The 20,701-nt window shown below is 39.1% G+C and overlaps 1 protein-coding gene across 1 annotated transcript; it reads right to left on the bottom strand.

Moving 5' to 3' along the window:
• Positions 1–15,141: 15,141 nt before the first annotated feature.
• Positions 15,142–20,476, bottom strand: LOC142026775 (long-chain fatty acid transport protein 2-like). The gene is made up of 3 exons (XM_075020080.1): positions 19,938–20,476; positions 18,395–18,507; positions 15,142–15,470 (listed from the first exon to the last, which is right to left on the bottom strand). The coding sequence occupies exons 1-3, from the start codon at positions 19,975–19,977 to the stop codon at positions 15,327–15,329; spliced, it is 297 nt and encodes a 98-aa protein (XP_074876181.1). The 5' UTR covers positions 19,978–20,476; the 3' UTR covers positions 15,142–15,326.
• Between the last annotated feature and the right edge of the window lie 225 nt (positions 20,477–20,701).

Raw genomic sequence — 20,701 nt, forward strand, 5'->3', positions numbered from 1 at the left:
CCTTGAAGTTTCAAAAACAGATCAGAAAAATTATATGAGAGATATTGCTAAATATAATCTAGGTAAAAGATGACCATTTAATAGGCTTCTCTATTAAGGGCTTCACAATCACGAGTTCTGTTACTTTTAAACTGTTTTTTTCAACACAAAACATAGCAATTTTTAAAAAGTATTGTCAGTTGAAATTGCTAAATACTGCTGTATGTGTTAGAAAAGTTGTTTGACAGGGCTGGCAGAAAATAATTAATATAAAGATCTACTGCTACACAATACCTTTTTCCATTCTTCCTCTCAACAGGCAGACTCTAAATGTTCATTTACTGTCTCTAACATTCAGAAGAAGAATATCCCACATATCACCACCCCTTTCAGCTCTTTCACAAACCCCACTGTAAGGCTGCATAAGTATTTCTGTCTCTGAAAGTCCTTAATACCTTTGTCATATTGTTGTTGCTCTTCTTGCTGAAAAAAGGTTCAGGCCTCAAGGCATACTATAGAATGCTTAGGGGTTTTTACATTGGAAGTGGTACTTGTGTTAAGATTATCTTACTGTTTATTTTTACTGTGTCCTTGTCTATACCATATATTTATCATTTTGGGGGGAAGGTAGCTGAGACTCGTAATTTATTCATACTGATGTTTTTCCTCATTATTATTTTCCTATTTTCCTGATTTTTCTTATTGAGGTGAGTTGATCAATCCTATGGCTTTAGCTTTCTTTTTCTCTATGTCCTGAAGTAAAAGTACAGATAATTTTGGTTAAGGTTTCTCTATATTGTAATTCACATAAAATGCATATGTATTGTTAGTATTTATCTGGCAGTGTAGATGTCCACTTAACAGAAAGAAAAAAGTATGTCAAAAATTAAGCATACATACATACAGAGTGAGAATAGGTGAAAATTTTATATCATTGTACAAGTAAATAACAGGTGTTTTTTTTTAATGTAGGGGCTTTTGTACTGCTAATTCTTGCAATTCCATTTGTTATTTAAATTTCAGTTGTGGACTGTAGCATATTATGTGTCTTAGAGCAAGAAGCAGCCTACACTGAAGATTATTTTAGAACATAATCTAGATTTCTTCAGTGCTTTTACTTCAAAAGCTACAACTGCCACCATATGCATGAATGAATGACCTCTAAGATGCAGGCAATATAAAGCTCAGTACCAGTACCTGTTATTAAATGGGCCCATTACTTCACACAGCAATTGTTACTATGATAATGGTCAAGACAAAAATTGAATTAATTTGATTATTTTGGAAGAGTTTCTTAATTTGGCACCACTGTTGCTTTCAGAAAGTCACTGTTTGGGGGAAATTTTATAATTGCTATGTGAAGGATAAATGCATATGTCAATATACATGGGTAGTAAAAAGTAACAGGAGCTATGTTGTTATCAGATTTCTGTTATTAAAAAGGCTGTGAATTACTTCATAAACACTTTGCTTCACTCATTGCTCCAAATTCCTGAGTGATCTAGTTTAAAGACTACTGTATATGTAGTTATTTACAGTACAGCATGCCAACATTGTTTAATTTAGATACATTCCTTCAAGGCTTTCAAAAGAAATCTTTGGTGAGTTATATTGCATTTGATAAAATTCAAGCAAATGCTTTCATCTTAAAACAAACACTGAAGCAAGCATTGTCCAATAGTAAACACACTGCAATATTTAAAATTTTGTCATGTTTTTTAATTTTTGAGAGAGAAGTTACTTAAGTCCAGATCCCCAGAAACTTGGAACAGTTTAAAACTCACATTTAGTCTTTTTTTTGTAAGCACCTTCCCTTTCCCTTGACTTGAGGCCTCTCAGAATTTTAGTTTATCTGTAGGATCTCTGAAGATAGTATAAATATGATTGTTGAATAGAAGTCATAGCAAAATAAAGCAATATCAAACACTTTGAAAGATTTTTCTTTATGTCCATTTGGGATTAGCTTATCTTTCCTGCAATTAAGGAAAGATGATCCCTCATCTTAGAACTTTTCTCTCTTTTGTCTAATTTCAATATGTTTAGGTACCAAACTGTGGTCTTCATGTTGCTTTATTGCATGAGGACTCAACATATCAGAATACTTGGACTGCATTTTGCTCACCCCTATTCCTCTCTGCTCTGTGTGAAGGATATTGGCATATTTTCAGCAGCTGTTGACTGCTTTGGTGTTGACTGTCAAAGTTTAACCATCATGCATGTGGTAAAATGTGGCTTCTTTGTATATTTCAAAACAGCAGTTACAAACTTTTTTGAACAAATGCAAAGGAACCTTTCAGTTTTTCCTTCTCAATATAAATACATTTTTCTGCTAATGGGATTTATGTTTTCTTTTAAGCTTGTAAAATGATCTGTATTTGTGTTGCAGTTTAAAGCAGGGTATTTTGCGTAATACTAACAGTTACAGAGATCTCTCATTTGATTTCTGTAAGTGTTCTTTTAATTAAAACCCCTATTTGTAGAAAGTGTTCAAAGATGTCAAACTTGTTTGACATGTAAAAATTTAATAGTTAATCAGAGGTCCTATCAAAGAAAACAGACAAACAAGTGCTTTTAAGCCTAGGAGAACACTAGCAATGCCAGATAAAATTAGCAATGCCACGTGAAACCATTGGGGTATTTTAAAATCAGCATGTAGAACGTGACATAGAATGCCATGCATCACTTCAGTTGCCCCTCAACTTCTAATAAAGTTAGCCTGCTTTCTGGCAGTTTGTTTACCTGCCTGCCTGAGGCTTGGGGCTCCTGCACTGTCCAATATCCGTACAGGGTAAAAACTTCCAAGGTTTCTGTACATATGAGGTTTCCAAGTTTTTGTGCTTCTTAGCTGTCAAGACTCCAAAGATTTGTGGCTGGATATTAAGAAACTTCTGCTTTTATTTCTTCCAAAAGAGTCAGTGGGAGCGTTGGTTTTTCTTTTTAATGCCTTCCCTCCCTTGTGTATTCTTTCCTTGAGTTGGTCTCCCAGGGAATATTTTGAATATTTAACTTGCTTTTCAACCCCCAAAACCAGATTTATTCATAGGTAGGGATGGTTCTTGAGCAAGTTAAATCATGTACAGGAACAGCAGAATGATGAATTTGTGGTGTGGCACATGAGCCCAGATAGAAGCATTGTCTGGAGACTGCAGGACTGTTAGGTGCATGACTCCAACACGGGCAGGAGCCTTGACGGTAGGAAATGTATTCAGCTGCTGTATGGAACAGACTGCAGAATCCGATCAGCACTCAAGTGTTACATTGGAAAAAATTATCAGTGACAATAACAAGCTCTAAATCTCAAAAGTATAAATCTCAAAAGTTTCTTGACAAAAATGAGAAGAGGCATGTCTTTGCCGAATAGTTTGCTTGCATACAAAGCATAGATACCTCTTTCTGTCCTTTTTACTGATACGTAAGCTTAACACAAGGCAGCATCAAGCCTATACAAACTTAATTGCTTGTAGTATGTACATACACTTCTGTGTAAATATAGCTGTAGTGTATATATTCATATGTAAACACATCTTCTTCTGAACTTCTTTCCAGAAAGGATTTCTTTCTGCTTCTAGCATGGCAAAAGCATGTAGCTATCATCTTCTTTCTTCAGATCTTAAAAAAAAAGGCAGCATTACCAGCAAATAAAAGTCCTGGTATCCTTGCAGCTAAAAGGATTCCAGGTTTTGAATAAAGAAATTAGTGTCCTCTCTATTTATTTTTGAAATTGTTAATGTGTTAAGGGATTTTTGTCTTTATAGGACATTTTTCCTATTGCCAGAAACATTTTGGTTTGCATATGAAATACTCAGTCCTTCAATTTATTTAAGGGTCTTATTATTCTGTAGGTCACTGTTGTTTCACACCTGTCTGTGACATAGGTTAAGAAATTATATATTTAAAAGCTTTTCTGTACTAAAAATCCATATTATTTTAAATTAATTTTTGTAATGGTGTTTTGACTCTGGTTTAAACACTGAGTTTCAACTGTTGTAATTTGTTAAGGTTGTTGTGCAGTCCCTGGTGGAATTCTCTTATGAAAATTAGCTTCTTAGGTAATATCAGTTTCAAAATTGAATGCATGTCTTCCTCCAAAATAAAAGCAAAGTCATCCATACAGGAATTTGAAAAAAACAAATGAAGAGATGTGACTGATACTGATACTGTTTTGAACTGGGTGTTTGCTGATACAAGAAAGCGCAGTGCAACAAAACAGACAAGATGCTGAAGTCTGATATGATCATGGAAAGTACCTAAGGAGAAGCAAAAACATGAAAGAAAGGTTAACACTGGAAGAGATGACTAAAGGCTTTGAACTGTGAAGCAGATGAATGTGTACGGAAAAATACCTGACTCTGCCGTCTGTTCCTATTCTTAACACAGTAATCTTACAGATCTTGAATTTTGGCAGGTCACCTAGACCTTACTGATGCATACAGAGGAGATTACTTTTAGTCCTGAGATAAAACTCCTCCTGTTTTTGAATAAAAATTACAAAGCATAGCATGGGGAGGGGCCCCAAGAAGTCATCTAGTACATCTTCACTTTAAAAGAAATTCAACTATAAATAAAGTATTCCTGATATTTATCCCACCAACAGATACGGCTTATGAGAACAACATATGTGACCAATCGTTGTGCCCATATGAAGATACATGATCTCCTGTGAATGCCTGAGTCACTGTATGATATTCTCAAGTAAGTCCATAACAAGCTATTGAAAATAGCCTGGCCAAAAGCTTAGGGCACATCTGAGCTAAATTTTTTTTAAATGCTTCCAACAACATATTTTACAGCCTCCTCAGCACTCTACCAGTTCCTATTAGTGTGTGAAAGTGTTTCATAATACCCAGCTGCTTTGTTCTCTTCTCTCACCTTGAAAGTAGCGTTTGGTTCAGTGTCCAGGCATTGAGAGCTCTTACCCAAAGATACCTTCTATGCTGCTGCTCACGAAAGTGTGTGCTCATACTCTGGCTTTGCAGGGCCAGGGGAGAGTGAAGGGAGACCCATGAGAAAATGAAGTCCTTTTGAAGAGGACTTCTACTTCACTGTTCTGTGAACATCTAGTTTAGGTGCAACTCAAAGCACCCAGGTTTGAAAGCTTTATCGTTAGTAGGAAGAGATAGGCACTTTCAGAGGCACCTTCATGCTTAATTAGGTGGGTGATATGTGCTATTACTGCTAGAAGTCATCAAAATTACCTTTCAGCATTTTTGGTTGTATCTTCATGGATGAATGCAAACACAGCTGAATTCTTCTGTCTGTGCTCTGAGTTGTTCTGGAAGCAATGTAACCATGTTAGCCTTGCAGAAGGAGCAAGCTTTGATGCAGGTCAAATTATCTTGGCCACTGTGCTTTGTACCCAGAGTAACCTTAATGGTTTTGTGCTTGGAGCTTGCTTTACATGGCCTGCTGGAGAATGAACAGCCTTGGTGTGCTTGTACCTACTTTGGAAAACATGTTATTTGATTTGATCGCTCTAACCAATAAACCCTTCTCATCAGGAAGTTCCTGGTTGGTTATTTTCCCTTTTGTGAAAGTACAATTCATTCCTTCTTGCATTTAGTTCCTTGCATATTTTCCATCTTATTGCTTCCTGCATTTATCAAGACTATTTTGCAGTCAACTTGTACTGGTAGCTGAAAAAAGTACTGGTAGCTAAAAAAAAGTACCGGGAGCTCCACCATTGGTGGACAGAAGTTTATTAGTATATCTTTTGTTCCTTAAACCAGAGATTAAATTACAATTTTGAAGTGAACTGGAAACAAGAGATGTTATTTATTTTCTAGGGCTTTTAGAAAACATTAAGCATAAACACTTTTAGGTGGAGTGAGGTAGGACATAATTTGCTGCCTGTAAATATGTGCAAGTGAATAAGCTACTGACTTTTCATTGTGCAGCCATGGCTAGAATTGTCTTGTGCTCTTCATTAGTTTAACTTCTGCTGAAGAATGAATGTTGGGAAGGAACTGAATGTAGAGAGGAAAGGGGTGAGGAGGAAAGGAGGCAGACAGGAGTAACAGGCAGACAGTGTTCTGTAATATGTCTCTGTAGTAAGAATAAAGCCAGATATGTGACTAGACTTTTCTCTGAGCTTCTGGGAGCTCTCTAATATTATGCTTATTATTAGAAAATAATTATGTTAAAGCAGTTTTTCAAAATAAGGGTGTCCTGGACTACATTAGGAGGACTGTTGCCAACAGGTCAAGGGAGGTGGTCCTCCTCCTCTCCTCAGCACTGGTGAGGCCACACCTGCAGTACTGTGTCCAGTTCTGGACACTGGGGAGAGTTCAGTACAACACAAAGATCATTATGGGACTGGAGCATCTCTCATGAGGAGAGGCTGAGTGAGCTGGGACTGTTTAGCCTGGAGAAGAACAGGCTCAAGGGGGATCTCACCACTGTGTACAAATACCTGAAAGCAGGTTGTAAAGAAGGTGGAGCCAGGCTATTTCCAGTGGTGCCCAGTGACAGAACAAGAGGCAATGGGGACAAACTGAAACACAGGAGGTTCCTGCTGAACATCAGGAAAAAGTTTTTTCCTGTGAGGTTTACCAAGCACTGGTGCAGGTTGCCCAACGAGGTATGGAGTCTCTCTCGGAGATATTCAAAAGCCATCTGGGCAGCTGGCTCTAGGCATCACTGCCGGAGTAGAGGGGTTGGACCAGAAGACCACCAGAAGTCCCTTCCATCCTCAAGCATTCTGTGATTAAAAATCAGACTGCTGCTGTTTTGTAAAATTCTGTGCATTGAAACGCTAAAGAAAGCAAGTACCAGTAATGTTCAGAAATGCTACCATCTTGTGGTGCCCGAAATGACTGAATATACCAATAGCACTCTTACAGTCAACTGTTTACCAACATAGTATATAATTACATGTAGTATCTACATGCCTGCTAAAACAAGCTTTCAAACTAGTTTTGTGATGTAGTAATTTCTTTCAGTAGATTAGGTTGTTTTGGTTTTGAAATGAAATACCTTTTAACTACTTTGCACCAAATTATTATGAAAGATTGTAAATGTTCTATGGCTTAGTGGCATATAAAAAATCCGTTTATAAAACAAAAGCCTGTTTTGAAGGGTTCTATGACCTGCAGAAAGACACTCAAAGCAGAATAAAAGGATTCTTTGCTGTAGAGACCTTACAGTTCATGGGATCCTTTTAAGGTTATATAATAATATGAATGTAGGGACTTGATAGCAGCTTATGTCTTTTATAATGCTTGGTAAAGACTTTGTCCCCATTGATTTTATACTTCCGCTGGTATGCATTGGTGTCATATAACTGACCTTTCTAAGTATCACTCCCCCTGGCACTAAGTATTATGACTTTATCTGTTTACATTATTCTTCTCAGTTACTGGAGATATTTTCTTTATTTCATTAGAGAAGATACAATAAAAATATATTTTACAGAAAATGTGTATAGTTTGGGGTTCTTGATTACAATGTATAGAAAATTAAGCCAAAAGCTTCTAATATTACAGCTAAATATGATTTATAGTGAAGATAAAATTATTGTGCCAGCAATTTGTTTCACTTGATTTAATGTGCAGCATAGTTTATTGAAAGCAGTATGTTACATTAGGTGCAGTATTTATCATTTAAGTGCGTTATTATATCTACAAAGCTGTGTTACATTAGAAGCTTTTTTCATAGCTTCATAAACACAAAATGATGCCTACTTTCTAAAAATGACTGTCACCTGTAGTAAATGATAGCAAGTGTATATGAATAATGTAACAAATACTATTGTTCTTTTAAAATCAGGCTGTGAATAAGTTATAGGGCTTTAAGTGTCGCTCTGTGAAACATTTCTTTGGTACATTTTATTAATACCTCTAGTTATATTTGATGCTTACAGTCAGTTCTATTATGTAAATGTTTTCTCGTTGGCATATGTGCAAGTGAATAAGCTACTGACTTTTAATTGTGCAGCCAGGGATAGAATTATTGTCTTGTGCTCTTCTTTAACTTTTTCCAAAGAATGAATATTGGGAAGGACTTGAATGTAGGGAGTAAAAGGGTGAGGGAGAAAGGAGGAAATAACAGACAGTGTTCTGTAGTACATTGTCCTGGGTTTCGCTGGGATAGAGTAAATTTTTACAGGAACCTGGGAGGTGGGGGGCATAGCCGGGACAGCTGACCTGAACTAGCCAAGGAGCTATTCCATACTATGTGACACCATGCTCAGTATATAAATGGGGAGTGGGCTGTGGGGAGTTCTTTCGACTTTCAACTTTTGGTGGGGGAAGTGGCGGAGCGTCGGGTTCCGGGTGTGAGCAGTTGCACTGTGCATCACTCTTTTTGTATATTCTTTTATTAGTACCGTTGTTGTTGTTGTAACTTCTCTTTTTTTTGTGTGTATTGTCCCAGTAAACTGCCTCTATCTCAACCCTCGAGGTTCCAGGTTTTTTTCTTTTCTCTCCTCCGTCTCCTCCCCATCCCACCGGAGGGGGGCGGGAGGAGTGAGCGAGCGGCTGCGTGGTCCTTTGTTACTGGCTGGGCTGAAACCACGACCATCCTTTTTGGTGCCCAACGTGGGGCACGAAGCGTTGAGATAACGACAGACCTGGCCAGAGCGTGTTGAAACAAATTTGTCATACGCATTTCTTATACTAGATAAATAGGTGTTAGTCACAATGTTGGTTCCTTTGCTTACATGGTGGCGTTTTATAAGTTCTTATATGCTCTACGTATTGCCTGTAGTTACGTTTCTCACCTCTGGGAGAGTGATTGGGATTATCATTTTGTGGGCAATGTCGACTTGTGAAATGATTACATCACTGGTCATGAGGTTAAGCTGGTATCTGTATGAGGCAGTGATATCATTTCCATACTTCAGGCACCTTCTATCGGATTTTATTGGTAATTACACCCAATCCATGGGGAAGTCGGGGGGGATACTTCCCCCCGTCCGTTTGCCTCCCTTCTCTCCTTCCGACTAATTACAACAGCTTTTGAGAATTTTGAATATCCTTGGGATGTGCAAGCCAGTGTGCTGTTAGTGCTATGCCTCCTGAATATGTTTCAGGTCTTGTTTAGGGCTACAAAAAGGCTCTTTAAGAGTACCACCCAGAGATCTGCCCCAAAGCTGGATATTCATGGGTGGCACGGCATGTGGGAGGATATGGGCAGCATTCCTCTGCCCAAGAGACAGGAGAGAGAAAGTACACATGATGGGCTAACCTGTGGTTTTACCTGCGTGACCATGGAGAGGACATGAGGAAGTGGGATGGAAAACCTACCTCAGTCCTGGATGCACGGGTATGGGAGTTGCGAGAAAAAGCCACCAGAAAAGAGGATTCTTCTTGGAAAACTGCTGCTCCAGCTTCCCGTGAACAGTCCCCCAGACGCAGTAGATGGGCTGATCTCATTTCTGATCCTCTTGAAAGGACTTCTGATTCACATGTGCAAAAAGTGAGTAACGGATATTCTAACCAGGATTAGAGGGGCCCTGCCTCCAGCCAGGTGGAGGAGAGGGACAACTGAGTCTACTGGACAGTGTGGATTCGATGGCCTGGCACATCAGATCCACAGGAATATAAGGCTCTAGTAGGCACTGGTGCACAATGCACCCTAATGCCATCAAGTTATAAAGGGGCAGAACCCATCTGTATCTCTGGTGTGACAGGGGGATCCCAAGAGCTAACCATATTGGAAGCTGAAACGAGTCTAACTGGGAATGAGTGGCATAAACACCCCATTGCAACTGGCCCAGAGGCCCCGTGCATCCTTGGTATAGATTATCTCAGGAGGGGGTATTTCAAGGACCCAGAAGGCTACCGTTGGGCCTTTGGTATAGCTGCATTGGAGTCGGAGGAGATTGAACAGCTGTCTACCCTGCCTGTTCTCTCGCAAGACCCTTCGGTTGTGGGGTTGCTGAAGGTTGAAGAACAACAGGTGCCAATTGCTACCACGACGGTGCACCGGCGGCAATATCGCACCAACTGAGACTCCCTGATCTCCATCCATATGCTGATTTGCCAGTTGGAGAGCCAAGGAGTGATCAGCAAGACTCACTCACCCTTTAACAGTCCCATATGGCCCATGCGGAAATCTAATGAGGAATGGAGACTGACAGTAGATTATCGTGGGATGAATGAAGTCACGCCACCGCTGAGCGCTGCTGTGCCAGATATGTTAGAGCTTCAGTATGAACTGGAATCAAAGGCAGCTAAGTGCTATGCCGCAGTTGACATTGCTAATGCATTTTTCTCCATTCCTTTGGCAGCGGAGTGCAGGCCACAGTTTGCTTTCGCTTGGAGGGGTGTCCAGTACACCTGGAATCGACTGCCCCAGGGGTGGAAACACAGCCCCACCATTTGCCATGGACTCATCCAGGCTGCACTGGAAAAAGGTGAAGCTCCAGAACACCTGCAGTACATTGATGACATCATTGTATGGGGCAACATGGCAGAAGAAGTTTTTGAGAAAGGGAAGAAAATAGTCCAGATCCTTTTGAAGGCTGGTTTTGCCATAAAAGAAAGTAAGGTCAAGGGACCTGCGCAGGAGATCCAGTTCTTAGGAGTAAAATGGCAAGACAGGCGTCGTCAGATCCCTATGGATGTGATTAAAAAAATAGCAGCTATGTCTCCACCAACTAATAAAAAGGAAACACAGGCTTTCTTAGGTGTTGTGGGCTTTTGGAAAATGCATATTCCGAATTACAGTCAAATTGTAAATCCTCTCTACCCAGTTACCCAGAAGAAGAACGATTTTAAATGGGGGCCTTAGCAACGACAAGCCTTTGAACAAATTAAGCGGGAGATTGTTCATGCAGTAGCTCTTGGGCCAGTCTGGACAGGACAAGATGTTAAAAATGTGCTCTACACTGCAGAGGGGGAGAATGGCCCTACCTGGAGCCTTTGGCAGAAAGCACCTGGGGAGACCCGAGGCCGACCCCTGGGCTTTTGGAGTTGGGGATACAGAGGATCCGAGGCTCACTATACTCCAACTGAAAAAGAGATATTGGCAGCATATGAAGGAGTTCAAGCTGCCTCAGAAGCGGTTGGTGCTGAAACACAGCTCCTCTTAGCACCCCGACTGCCAGTGCTGGGCTGGATGTTCAAAGGGAGGGTCTCCTCTACACATCATGCAACTGATGCCCCGTGGAGTAAGTGGGCTGCACTGATCACACAACGAGCTCGCATAGGAAACCCCAGTCACTCAGGGATTGTGGAAGTGATCATAGACTGGCCAGAAGGCAAAGATTTTGGAATGTCACCAGGGGAGGAGGTGACACGGGTTGAAGAGGCCCCGCTGTATAATAAACTGCCAGAAAATGAGAGGCAATATGCCCTGTTCACTGATGGGTCCTGTCGCTTTGTGGGAAAACATCGGAAGTGGAAGACTGCTGTATGGAGTCCTACACGACTAGTTGCAGAACCTGCTGAAGGAGAAGGTGAATCGAGTCAGTTTGCAGAGGTGAAAGCCATCCAGCTAGCGTTAGACATTGCTGAAAGAGAGAAGTGGCCAGTGCTCTATCTCTATACTGACTCATGGATGGTGGCAAATGCCCTATGGGGGTGGTTACAGCAATGGAAGAAGAGCAACTGGCAGCGCAGAGGTAAACCCATCTGGGCTGCCGCACTGTGGCAAGATATTGCTGTTCGGATAGAGAAGCTAGTGGTAAAAGTACGTCACGTAGATGCTCATGTACGCAAGAGTCGGGCCACTGAAGAACATCAAAACAACCAGTGGGCAGATCAGGCCACCAAGATTGAAGTGTCTCAGGTGGATCTGGACTGGCAACATAAGGGTGAGCTATTTATGGCTCGGTGGGCCGATGATACTTCAGACCATCAGGGAAGAGATGCAACATATAGATGGGCTCGTGATTGAGGGGTGGACTTGACCATGGACACTATCACGCAGGTTATCCACGAATGTGAAACATGTGCTGCAATTAAGCAAGCCAAGCAGCTAAACCCCCTGTCGTATGGAGGGCAATGGCTGAAATATAAACAGTGGGAGGCCTGGCAGATTGACTATATCACACTCCCATGAACCCGCCAAGGCAAGTGCCATGTGCTTGCAATGGTGGAAACAACCACTGGATGGCTGGAAACATATCCTGTGTCCCACGCCACTGCCCAGAACACTATCCTGGGCCTTGAAGAGAAAGTTTTATGGCGACACGGCACCCCAGAAAGAATTGAGTTGGACGATGGGACTCACTTCTGAAACAACCTCATAGACACCTGGGCCAAAGAACATGGCATTGAGTGGGTATATCACATCCCTTATCATGCACCAGCCTCCGGAAAAATCAAACGATACAATGGACTGCTGAAAACTACATTGAGAGCAGTGGGGGGGTGGAACTTTCAAACATTGGGATACACATTTAACAAAAGCCACCTGGTTAGTTAATACTAGAGGATCCGCCAATCGGGCTGGCCCTGCCCAACCAAGACTTCCACGTACTGTAGAAGGGGATAAAGTCCCTGTAGTGCGCATGAGGAGTATGTTAGGAAAGACAGTCTGGGTTAGTCCTCCCTCAAGCAGAGACAAACCCATCCAAGGGGTTGTTTTTGCTCAGGGACCTGGGTACACCTGGTGGGTGATGCAGAAGGATGGGGCAGTTCGATGTGTACCTCAGGGAGATTTGATTTTGGTAGAGAATTGTATCTATAGTGTCTATATGCCATATCAAGGGTATTACTGTAAGAATTACCCAAATGATTGAAGGATGGACTTCGAAACTGAGCCAAGTACAACAGTGATAGAACTTGAACTGGCGCCCAGTGAATTCCTCAAGATTAACATCTTCGACCTGCAGACCAAGGGTGTGGGTTGCACCAGATGTACCAACCACAAGTTCCAGAGGCAGCATACAACAACCTAACACCCCACACCATCTCTCTTATCCTGAAGAACTGTTACAACAGATGGAGCCCCAAAGTCATGGACTAAATAAAACTGATGGACACATTAGAGGGATAGCCCATTGACTAAGGGAATACTATTTGTGTGTGTGTGGCAGGGGGAGGGTGTCCAGATACTTATATATATAAGACAAGGAAAGTGGTAGTGGTTGATTGGAAAATGTAAGATCTGGGCATGATGTAGATGGTATAGAATAAGGGGTGGATAATGTCTTGGGTTCAGCTGGGATAGAGTTAATTTTTTACAGAAACCTGGGAGGTGGGGGGCATAGCCGGGGCAGCTGACCTGAACTAGCCAAGGAGCTATTCCATACCATGTGACATCATGCTCAGTATATAAATGGGGAGTGGGCTTGGGGGTGCTCTCGACTTTTGGTGGGGAAGTGGTGGAGCGTCGGGTTCTGAGTGTGAGCAGTTGCACTGTGCATCACTCGTTTTGTATACTCTTTCATTAGTACCGTTGTTGTTGTTGTAACGTCTCTTTTTGTGTTGTCCCAGTAAACTGCCCTTATCTCAACCCTCGAGGTTCCAGGTTTTTTTCTTTTCTCTCCTCCGTCTCCTCCCCATCCCACCGGAGGGGGGCGGGAGGAGTGAGCGATCGGCTGCGTGGTCCTTTGTTACCGGCTGGGCTGAAACTACGACATACATCTTGATAATAAAAATAAAGCCAGATAGGTGAGCAGACATTTGCTTGGGCTTTTGGGAACTTTCTAAATGTTGCAAACTTAATTGAAAGTATTGGTATCAGCAGTTATATAGGGGTAGTCCTCATAAAGCTTAATGGTATACATGTTTAGGGGGTGCATGTGTGTGTATTTATATAAAACTTTAGATGGTATGAAAAATACAAATGTTTTGTTTACAGTAGTCAGTACAGAGCTGTCTCAATACCATATCGTGGTCTGACAATTTTTGATGTTTTGGAAATAAGGTGTCAGCTTATAAAATGAACTCTAGGTGAGCCCTATTTTGTGTGTTAAATGACAACAGTAGAAGTAGTTGGAGGAACTACTATATTAAAGAGTCATGAGTAGTTTATCCCTTCCTTTCATCACACTAGGATGCCCAGAAATGGAGAGCTGTTAGCAAGCCATAAGAATTTCATTGCCTCAGTCAAAGGAGATTTTTGGGGTGATCACATTCAACGGTCACATGTTGAATTCAGACAATTGGAATTTCTTGGGCCCTTCTCAAACCCATATTGTGCCCAGTATTCTCCCTAGTCCACAAACAGCCAATTCTTAAGAGTAAGAACTTGGGACACTTTTTTTTAATGGAGCTCTGCTTATCTAACTCCAAGCTCAGAAACCTTGTATCTCATGGGAGATGTCAGTGTGCCATAGGCCTATGTGGTATGCTGGATATAGTATGCTGTCCAGTTCTATATGCTTGTTTTACTTACCTGCTTCTAGATCTCAAGCAGTCCATTTCCAGTGGCTGTGTTAGGTCTTGTCACATACTTCTTGTAACTTGGAATGGCAGAGGCACCGTGATGGATCTTGAGACATACACTGCATCGTCAAGGATTACAGGCTTTTATGATCATAACCGAGTTTGTTTTTTAGTCAGATTGCTTCTTATATTAGACAATGAGCTTTTGTGGAGTGCAGCTGACTTCTGTTCTGTGGTTCTACAGTAGACCAAGTGTTTTGGTCAGTTACCATGTTTCAGTGCATTACAGCAGCAGTAGCAGTATTAGCTAGCGTGGCAGTAATAGCATATACTGAAAACCAAGAAAAAGTAAGTCTCATGTTTATGAAAAAGCTAACCATGCAAGTCTGTAAAATGGGCTCCAATGGGGCAAGAATTAGCTTAATACAATAGCTATTCTATTCATCCAGACAAAAGATCATGTGAATTCAGGGAAATACACAGTAGAGAGGCTTTCCCTCACATAAGTGTAGACTTGTTTGATTTTTAAATGTAATCAGATATGTACAGTCAAGGAAAGTACATCCAACAGGTGTGTTAATATTATATTGTCTGATCTGCTTCTGCCTGCAAAACTTTATTGCATCTTTCAGCAGATTCTAGCTGTTCACTTCCAGCAAAAGCTGGAAGTTATAGTAATTTCTGTCCTGTTTTCCTGAGAACTCTATTTCAGGAATATGACAATTAGTGAGTAAAGGAAGAGGTCACATGCCAGCAGGGATGAATTTTTGCAAATAGTTTGATCTGTGTTTGTTCTGGTATAAATTGTGAAAAATAATTACCACTAAATACTACAACTGTATTTTGACATATTTTATTTTCCATAAAAATCTGAAATTGAGCATCACATAAAATATTGAAATTAAATATTACATAATATAATTAACAAACTGTTGTGGCTCTGTCTTATGAAGACACATTCTATCACAGTAAGACTGATTTGATTATCTTACATTTTTAGAACAAATATTGCATACTGTAGACTAATTTTATTTCTATGCTTTTTAAATGTATTTCACCAGAAACCACATTCTATATCTCTCTTGTCAAAGGAATATAGGAATATGCAGGCTCATGCATGAAATACAGAGGTTCAGATATAATTTTTGGATTAAATCCTTCATTCACCAGATGCATTTTCTGATGGTTGAAAGTTGCAGTAATTTGCATAACATCCTGAAAAAGAAATAATTCAAGTAAAATGCAATATTCCATTTCAGCTTATTTCAGTGAAAATATGATGCAATTACTGAATAAAATGGATCATACAGTTTTAAAATAGAATATCTTCAGTTAGACAGAATGACCTGATTCACAGGTGCAGTGAAATCTAAATCTAAATGCAGCTTTTATTTCTTGTTCGTTTCTGTATCAAAGCCACATGCAAACTTGCAAGTTTCTGTTTCAAAAGAAGCATTTTCTTTAACTTTCATTAGTGCAGCTGATCACAAAATCTGTAGCTTATGGGACACTTAGTAATCTCTGCAGAGAGCCGGCTGATTTTATGGTTCTGGCTTTCCTCTGATTTCCAGCTGCTAAACTTCATTTAAGACATTAAACCGAAAATTGTTAAATGCCTTCCTGTGTTATTTTTCTATGTAAGCTGTTGCTGTACAGCAGTTATTCAAATGCCAGTTCATGAACAAGTTGGTCTGCACACCATAGTCAGTGTATGAGAGCAGAAGTGGTATATAAAATAATCTAATTTTAAATGTGGCTCACATTAAGGGAAGAATTTAAAACACACCGTTCTCAAGCATTGTTATTACTTGTACGGTGTTTTCAATGTAGCCAACATTTTCTTTTAGTTCTTATGCTGAAACAGGCCATTTTTTATTTCTTGTTTTTCTGTCTTGATCTGTAACTTGTCTGATTTCCTCTTTGCACTCCTACTCCATTTCCACAGCTCCCAGATCATTTAGTCTTTAGCTTCTGAGCTGAGACTGTTAATAAGTTTGCCAGTTCATTCTTTCTTTTGGCAGCACTTTACGATAGGAACCACACTTAGACCACCAAGTCATTTCACACATACACTGAATAGCTGCCAGATGGTAATAATGTTCAATCATTACCAAGAAGGATGGCTTCAAATTGACTAGCTAGCATGGATTTGTCTTGGTAGTTATTTAAAAAATTGCAATTATAAGATTAAAAGTTTAATAAAGACAGGTATTAAATATTTTAAATGTGTATTATGAATACAGATTGCTGAGGTTTTCTGTTTAAATGATCCCCTGATGTTATTTTAATAAAGTCAGATTTTTCTACAAGGAAATGAGAGTTCTGAAAATAAAAACAAAACAAAACAAAACAAAACTGAAAACAGAGCACAAATAATGCAAAACTGAAATCACTCCCTGGATGCTCTTAGGAACTTCTTCCTAATGTCTGTCTGCAAACAGAAAATGAAGTTAGCAAAAGTAAAGTGAAAAACCTACTATCTCAGAACCTTGGAGTACCCTGGTTCTTTGCATCATTGTCCCTGTGCCTCTGCTTTTCTTCTAGAGTCATATCAGAGAGGTTGAGAAGAAACTCTCAGTCTGTCTGGTTTTCACAAAACCAGTCACCCATAGTTGCAAGTCATATTAGAAAGAGTCTACATATGGACTGCTGAAAACTTTTCAAGATTGATTTTATCTTAAAAAAATTTTTGCATGAGAATTCCATATTTTTGTTTGTCACTTGATTAGGATGAACTCTTTCTCAAGACACACCTTTTTTTTTCAGAAGTGACTTAATTTTCTGTCCACTCAGAAAATTGTGGGTTCAGCATTCATCCTATTATCCTCCCCTAAGGTGTTTTTTAAAGTAATAACATGTTTTTTATCATTCTAATTTTTTTTATAAAATTGCTGTTATGTCCTTTAATAAGTCTTTATACATGTGTAAATATTCATTAATTAGTACTGATAGTATCTTTCATAGTAAGCTCCCTTCAGTTAGCTGAAAAAAGCTTTAGTCAGAGAGCACATAAATGCAAACAGGTTTAATCAGTTCCACATATATAGATCCTAGAGCTCCGTATAGATTTTCTCCATCTAATAGAACCATAAAGACAAGTCTTTTCCAAAGGTTTTTCCCAGAAGAGGGCACTGCTTGTCCTGAGGCACCATAGATACTACAACCTATGCTAACTGTATTTGAAGATACTTTTACTTAGTACAGTAACCTACTAGTGAAAAAATAGCTTTCCTCAATTCTTTAAACTCTCTTAAAATTACACTTCTTTCTAAATGTATACATTTTTTTTCTCTTCCTCTTCAGTCTCACTCACTCTGTTACATTTCCATCTTGTTCTCAATCAAATTTGTGCCTTTAGGACAATTTGTCAATATTTAGGGAGAGACAACACTGCCAAATGCCTCCCAGCATCCGCTAACAGCAGAAGACTGTCTGCTACAAACTTGCAGGAGATGTAATGTAGGGCCCTTTCCTACTCTTTGCAGGTCATGCTCTCCTGTCCTGTTGCAGAAGATCATCCTGCGCGGAGTGCACAAGAGGTGTAATCCTTGCACTTTTAAGATGTACATTTAAAAAGAATTGTATCCCAGTCCTGCTTTTATACTCTGAAGCATGTGGGTACATTTTAGTTCTCAGATTATGAGATCTTACTGTGAAGTATTTATTTTAATATCTGTTGCAAAGAACTACATATTTCTTCAATGCTTTGTCAGTAACTGAATAATAATCACTTCAAGAACAACAATATTAGGAAAAAGTTTTAAATGGATCATGTCATCCTTTTATAAGAGGACACTGTTACATGTAGTATTAGCCATGTGTGTCTGCTTAGTCTTCCATTGCCTAGAAGAACACTCTAATTAAAGAGCTTTGAAACAAAATCCAACTTTGCCAAGTTATTAATCACATCTAGGATTTTTAGGTATGAATGGATCCTTAAAGTAAAATATAAGTTTAATTCATCAAATATTTGCTTAACTTCTTAATAATAATAGCAACAATAATTCAGACTAGTATTACCTTTTGAGTTTCAATTCTTGAAACTGTTTGTAAATTACTCCTGCATTCCATGATTGTAGAGACCAATTTTCAAGTCAGACAGAAGATAAACACAAGTAGGAGGCAACTGATTGTCTTACCATGATTCTCACAAAGCGTGGTTGTGCATAATTTGGAAGCAAGTCGACAATATGCTTATAAGGTCGGTCAGATTTAAGCACAATGGCTGCCATCCCTGTTCTTCCCTCATAGTCTACAAAAAATTGAAAAATATTATGACAAGTAAGAGTGTATGTGAGTCTTGTATGACATTTGAGGGATTTAGTATTGCTCAGAGCAAGTATTTTGATATTATGAAATATCTGCCCTATCCTCTCAGACATCATTGAGTATAAGATACATGTTACTTTACATCAGAAGACTTAAAGTTACTTTCAGAGTTTTTATTCAATTAAAAAAATGTCACCAACCTCTTTTTATTAGAAAATCTGTATGGCTCACAGCTGGCTGCTAGGTTTTCTTCTTACCTTGCTCAGTTTTAACATTGGTGACATAGTGGCCTAATGAAATCAGTGACCCTTAGTTCAGTAAAAAGCTGAACATGCTTCCACAAAGACTACTGCAAAGGAAGGACATAGACATGTATGGGACTGTACTTGGTCTATACAAAGTCTAGTGGCTATTGTACATTGTATAAGCAGTGCTGAGTGTTTTCTGCTTTATTCCACAGACAGATTAGTTACAAATAGGGGAAGTGCCTCTTAGTAAATTGCAAGCAGCAAATTATGTCTGATGTGAAAAAAGAAACAAAACCCTTTTAGAAAAGATGTAACAAATATAGTTACTGCTTTGTCTTTATTCAAACACAAGTAAGAATTCCAAACAGAGAAAACATCTGAATTAGAAGCAATAAGCTGCCATGGTTAAATCTGTCCAGAATGAAAGAGCCGCTTAGAGGTGTGAACAAGGCACTGGAAATATAAAATGTGGGTGTTCCCTTTTCATGAAAATTAAATGTCTTTTGTGAGAGTCAGCTTTCAGGATTTTTTCTCAAAGACACTCTCAGCTGTGAGGCCATCCTATCTTCAGCCTGGGAGCTTCAGCTCTTTGAGTAGGAATATTCCATTCTAAGTAGGAGTTTGGAGATTCTGTGCAACTCTAGGTACTAAATAGTTAAATCTGGTTTGGTCACTAAATGTAAAAATATGAAAAATAATTATCCAGATTTTGAAATGGTACTGTTCTTCCTCAGAACTTTAAATTTGGAAATTAGAAAGCATCTGTAAACATCTGGTCTCAGAACACAATGTATCTAGGAATTACTGTGTCCATTTTACTTGGAAAAAAAGCAGCACTAAGAAATCTGATATGTTTAGGAACATGAATAAGTTTTTGCAGGTGAGAATAAAAACATTCTGAGCTCAGAATATTGATTACGTTCTTATATTATTGTATCTTTGGATATTTGGGTATATTATAAATATTTGGATATGTTATTGGGTATATTAGCAATAGATCCCTACTTGGATCTATTGATAATATATTTTTCTGTGTCATTTTCAAGTTCTAAGTGTATGTCAAGAACCTGTTGCTCACAGAACAGAGACTTAATCCCTGCCCCAAAATATCACCATCTCAACTGAGGTATCTGTTAGTTAATAGATAACTAATACTTCTCCTTACCTAAGGGTGCTTTCTTATACCTTCCATTTTCATCCTTCATAAGTTCTTGTTTCCAGACATCATATTTCAACAGCTCAAAAGAATGTAGGAACAAAATTTAAAAAGTTCATATGCATACTTGAAAACCTCACTGTCTTACTCACTTTCTGGTTCTGATAAAAATTGCTTTGAATTAACGGATAGTACCCTATTGACTTTGGAAGATTTGGAACAGCCTGAAATACACTGACAGTATTCTGAGAAGCAATTGTCAGAAAGTGTTCATATCACGGTAAGCAACACTAAGTGTACATATACAGATGAAGCGTTCATCTCCTTTATCAACAGAAAGAAATCCATTGTTTTAGGGTATGGTCAGTTTCAAATCATTTATATAAAGTGAAGCAGTGCTTTTGATCAAATTGTCAATTTTGCTTTAAAACTACCATCCATTTCTAAGTAGAGGCTTAACATTACTGGAATGCAAATCAAAAAGAATCTCTGACAAAAAATCCAAATTAAATTTATAGACATCTCAAAAATTGCTCCAGCCAGATACAAGTGGAAACTTACAGCTCATTGGTTTGATTTAGGCTTTCCTGCCTTCATTCCCTGTCCACATAGTTAAGACTGCTGAAAGACCAAAAGCATAGCAGAGTTTTTGTTATGGCCCTGGGAAGGCATTTTCAGCATCTCAGATTAAAAGGAGAAATCATTTGGAAGTCATTAATCTGCTTTTGATGTTAACTAGTCTGAATCTTTAGTTTCATTTGAACAGTATTTTA

The sequence above is a fragment of the Buteo buteo genome, chromosome Z (genome assembly GCF_964188355.1).
Source record: "Buteo buteo chromosome Z, bButBut1.hap1.1, whole genome shotgun sequence".
Taxonomy (NCBI): Eukaryota; Metazoa; Chordata; class Aves; order Accipitriformes; family Accipitridae; genus Buteo; species Buteo buteo.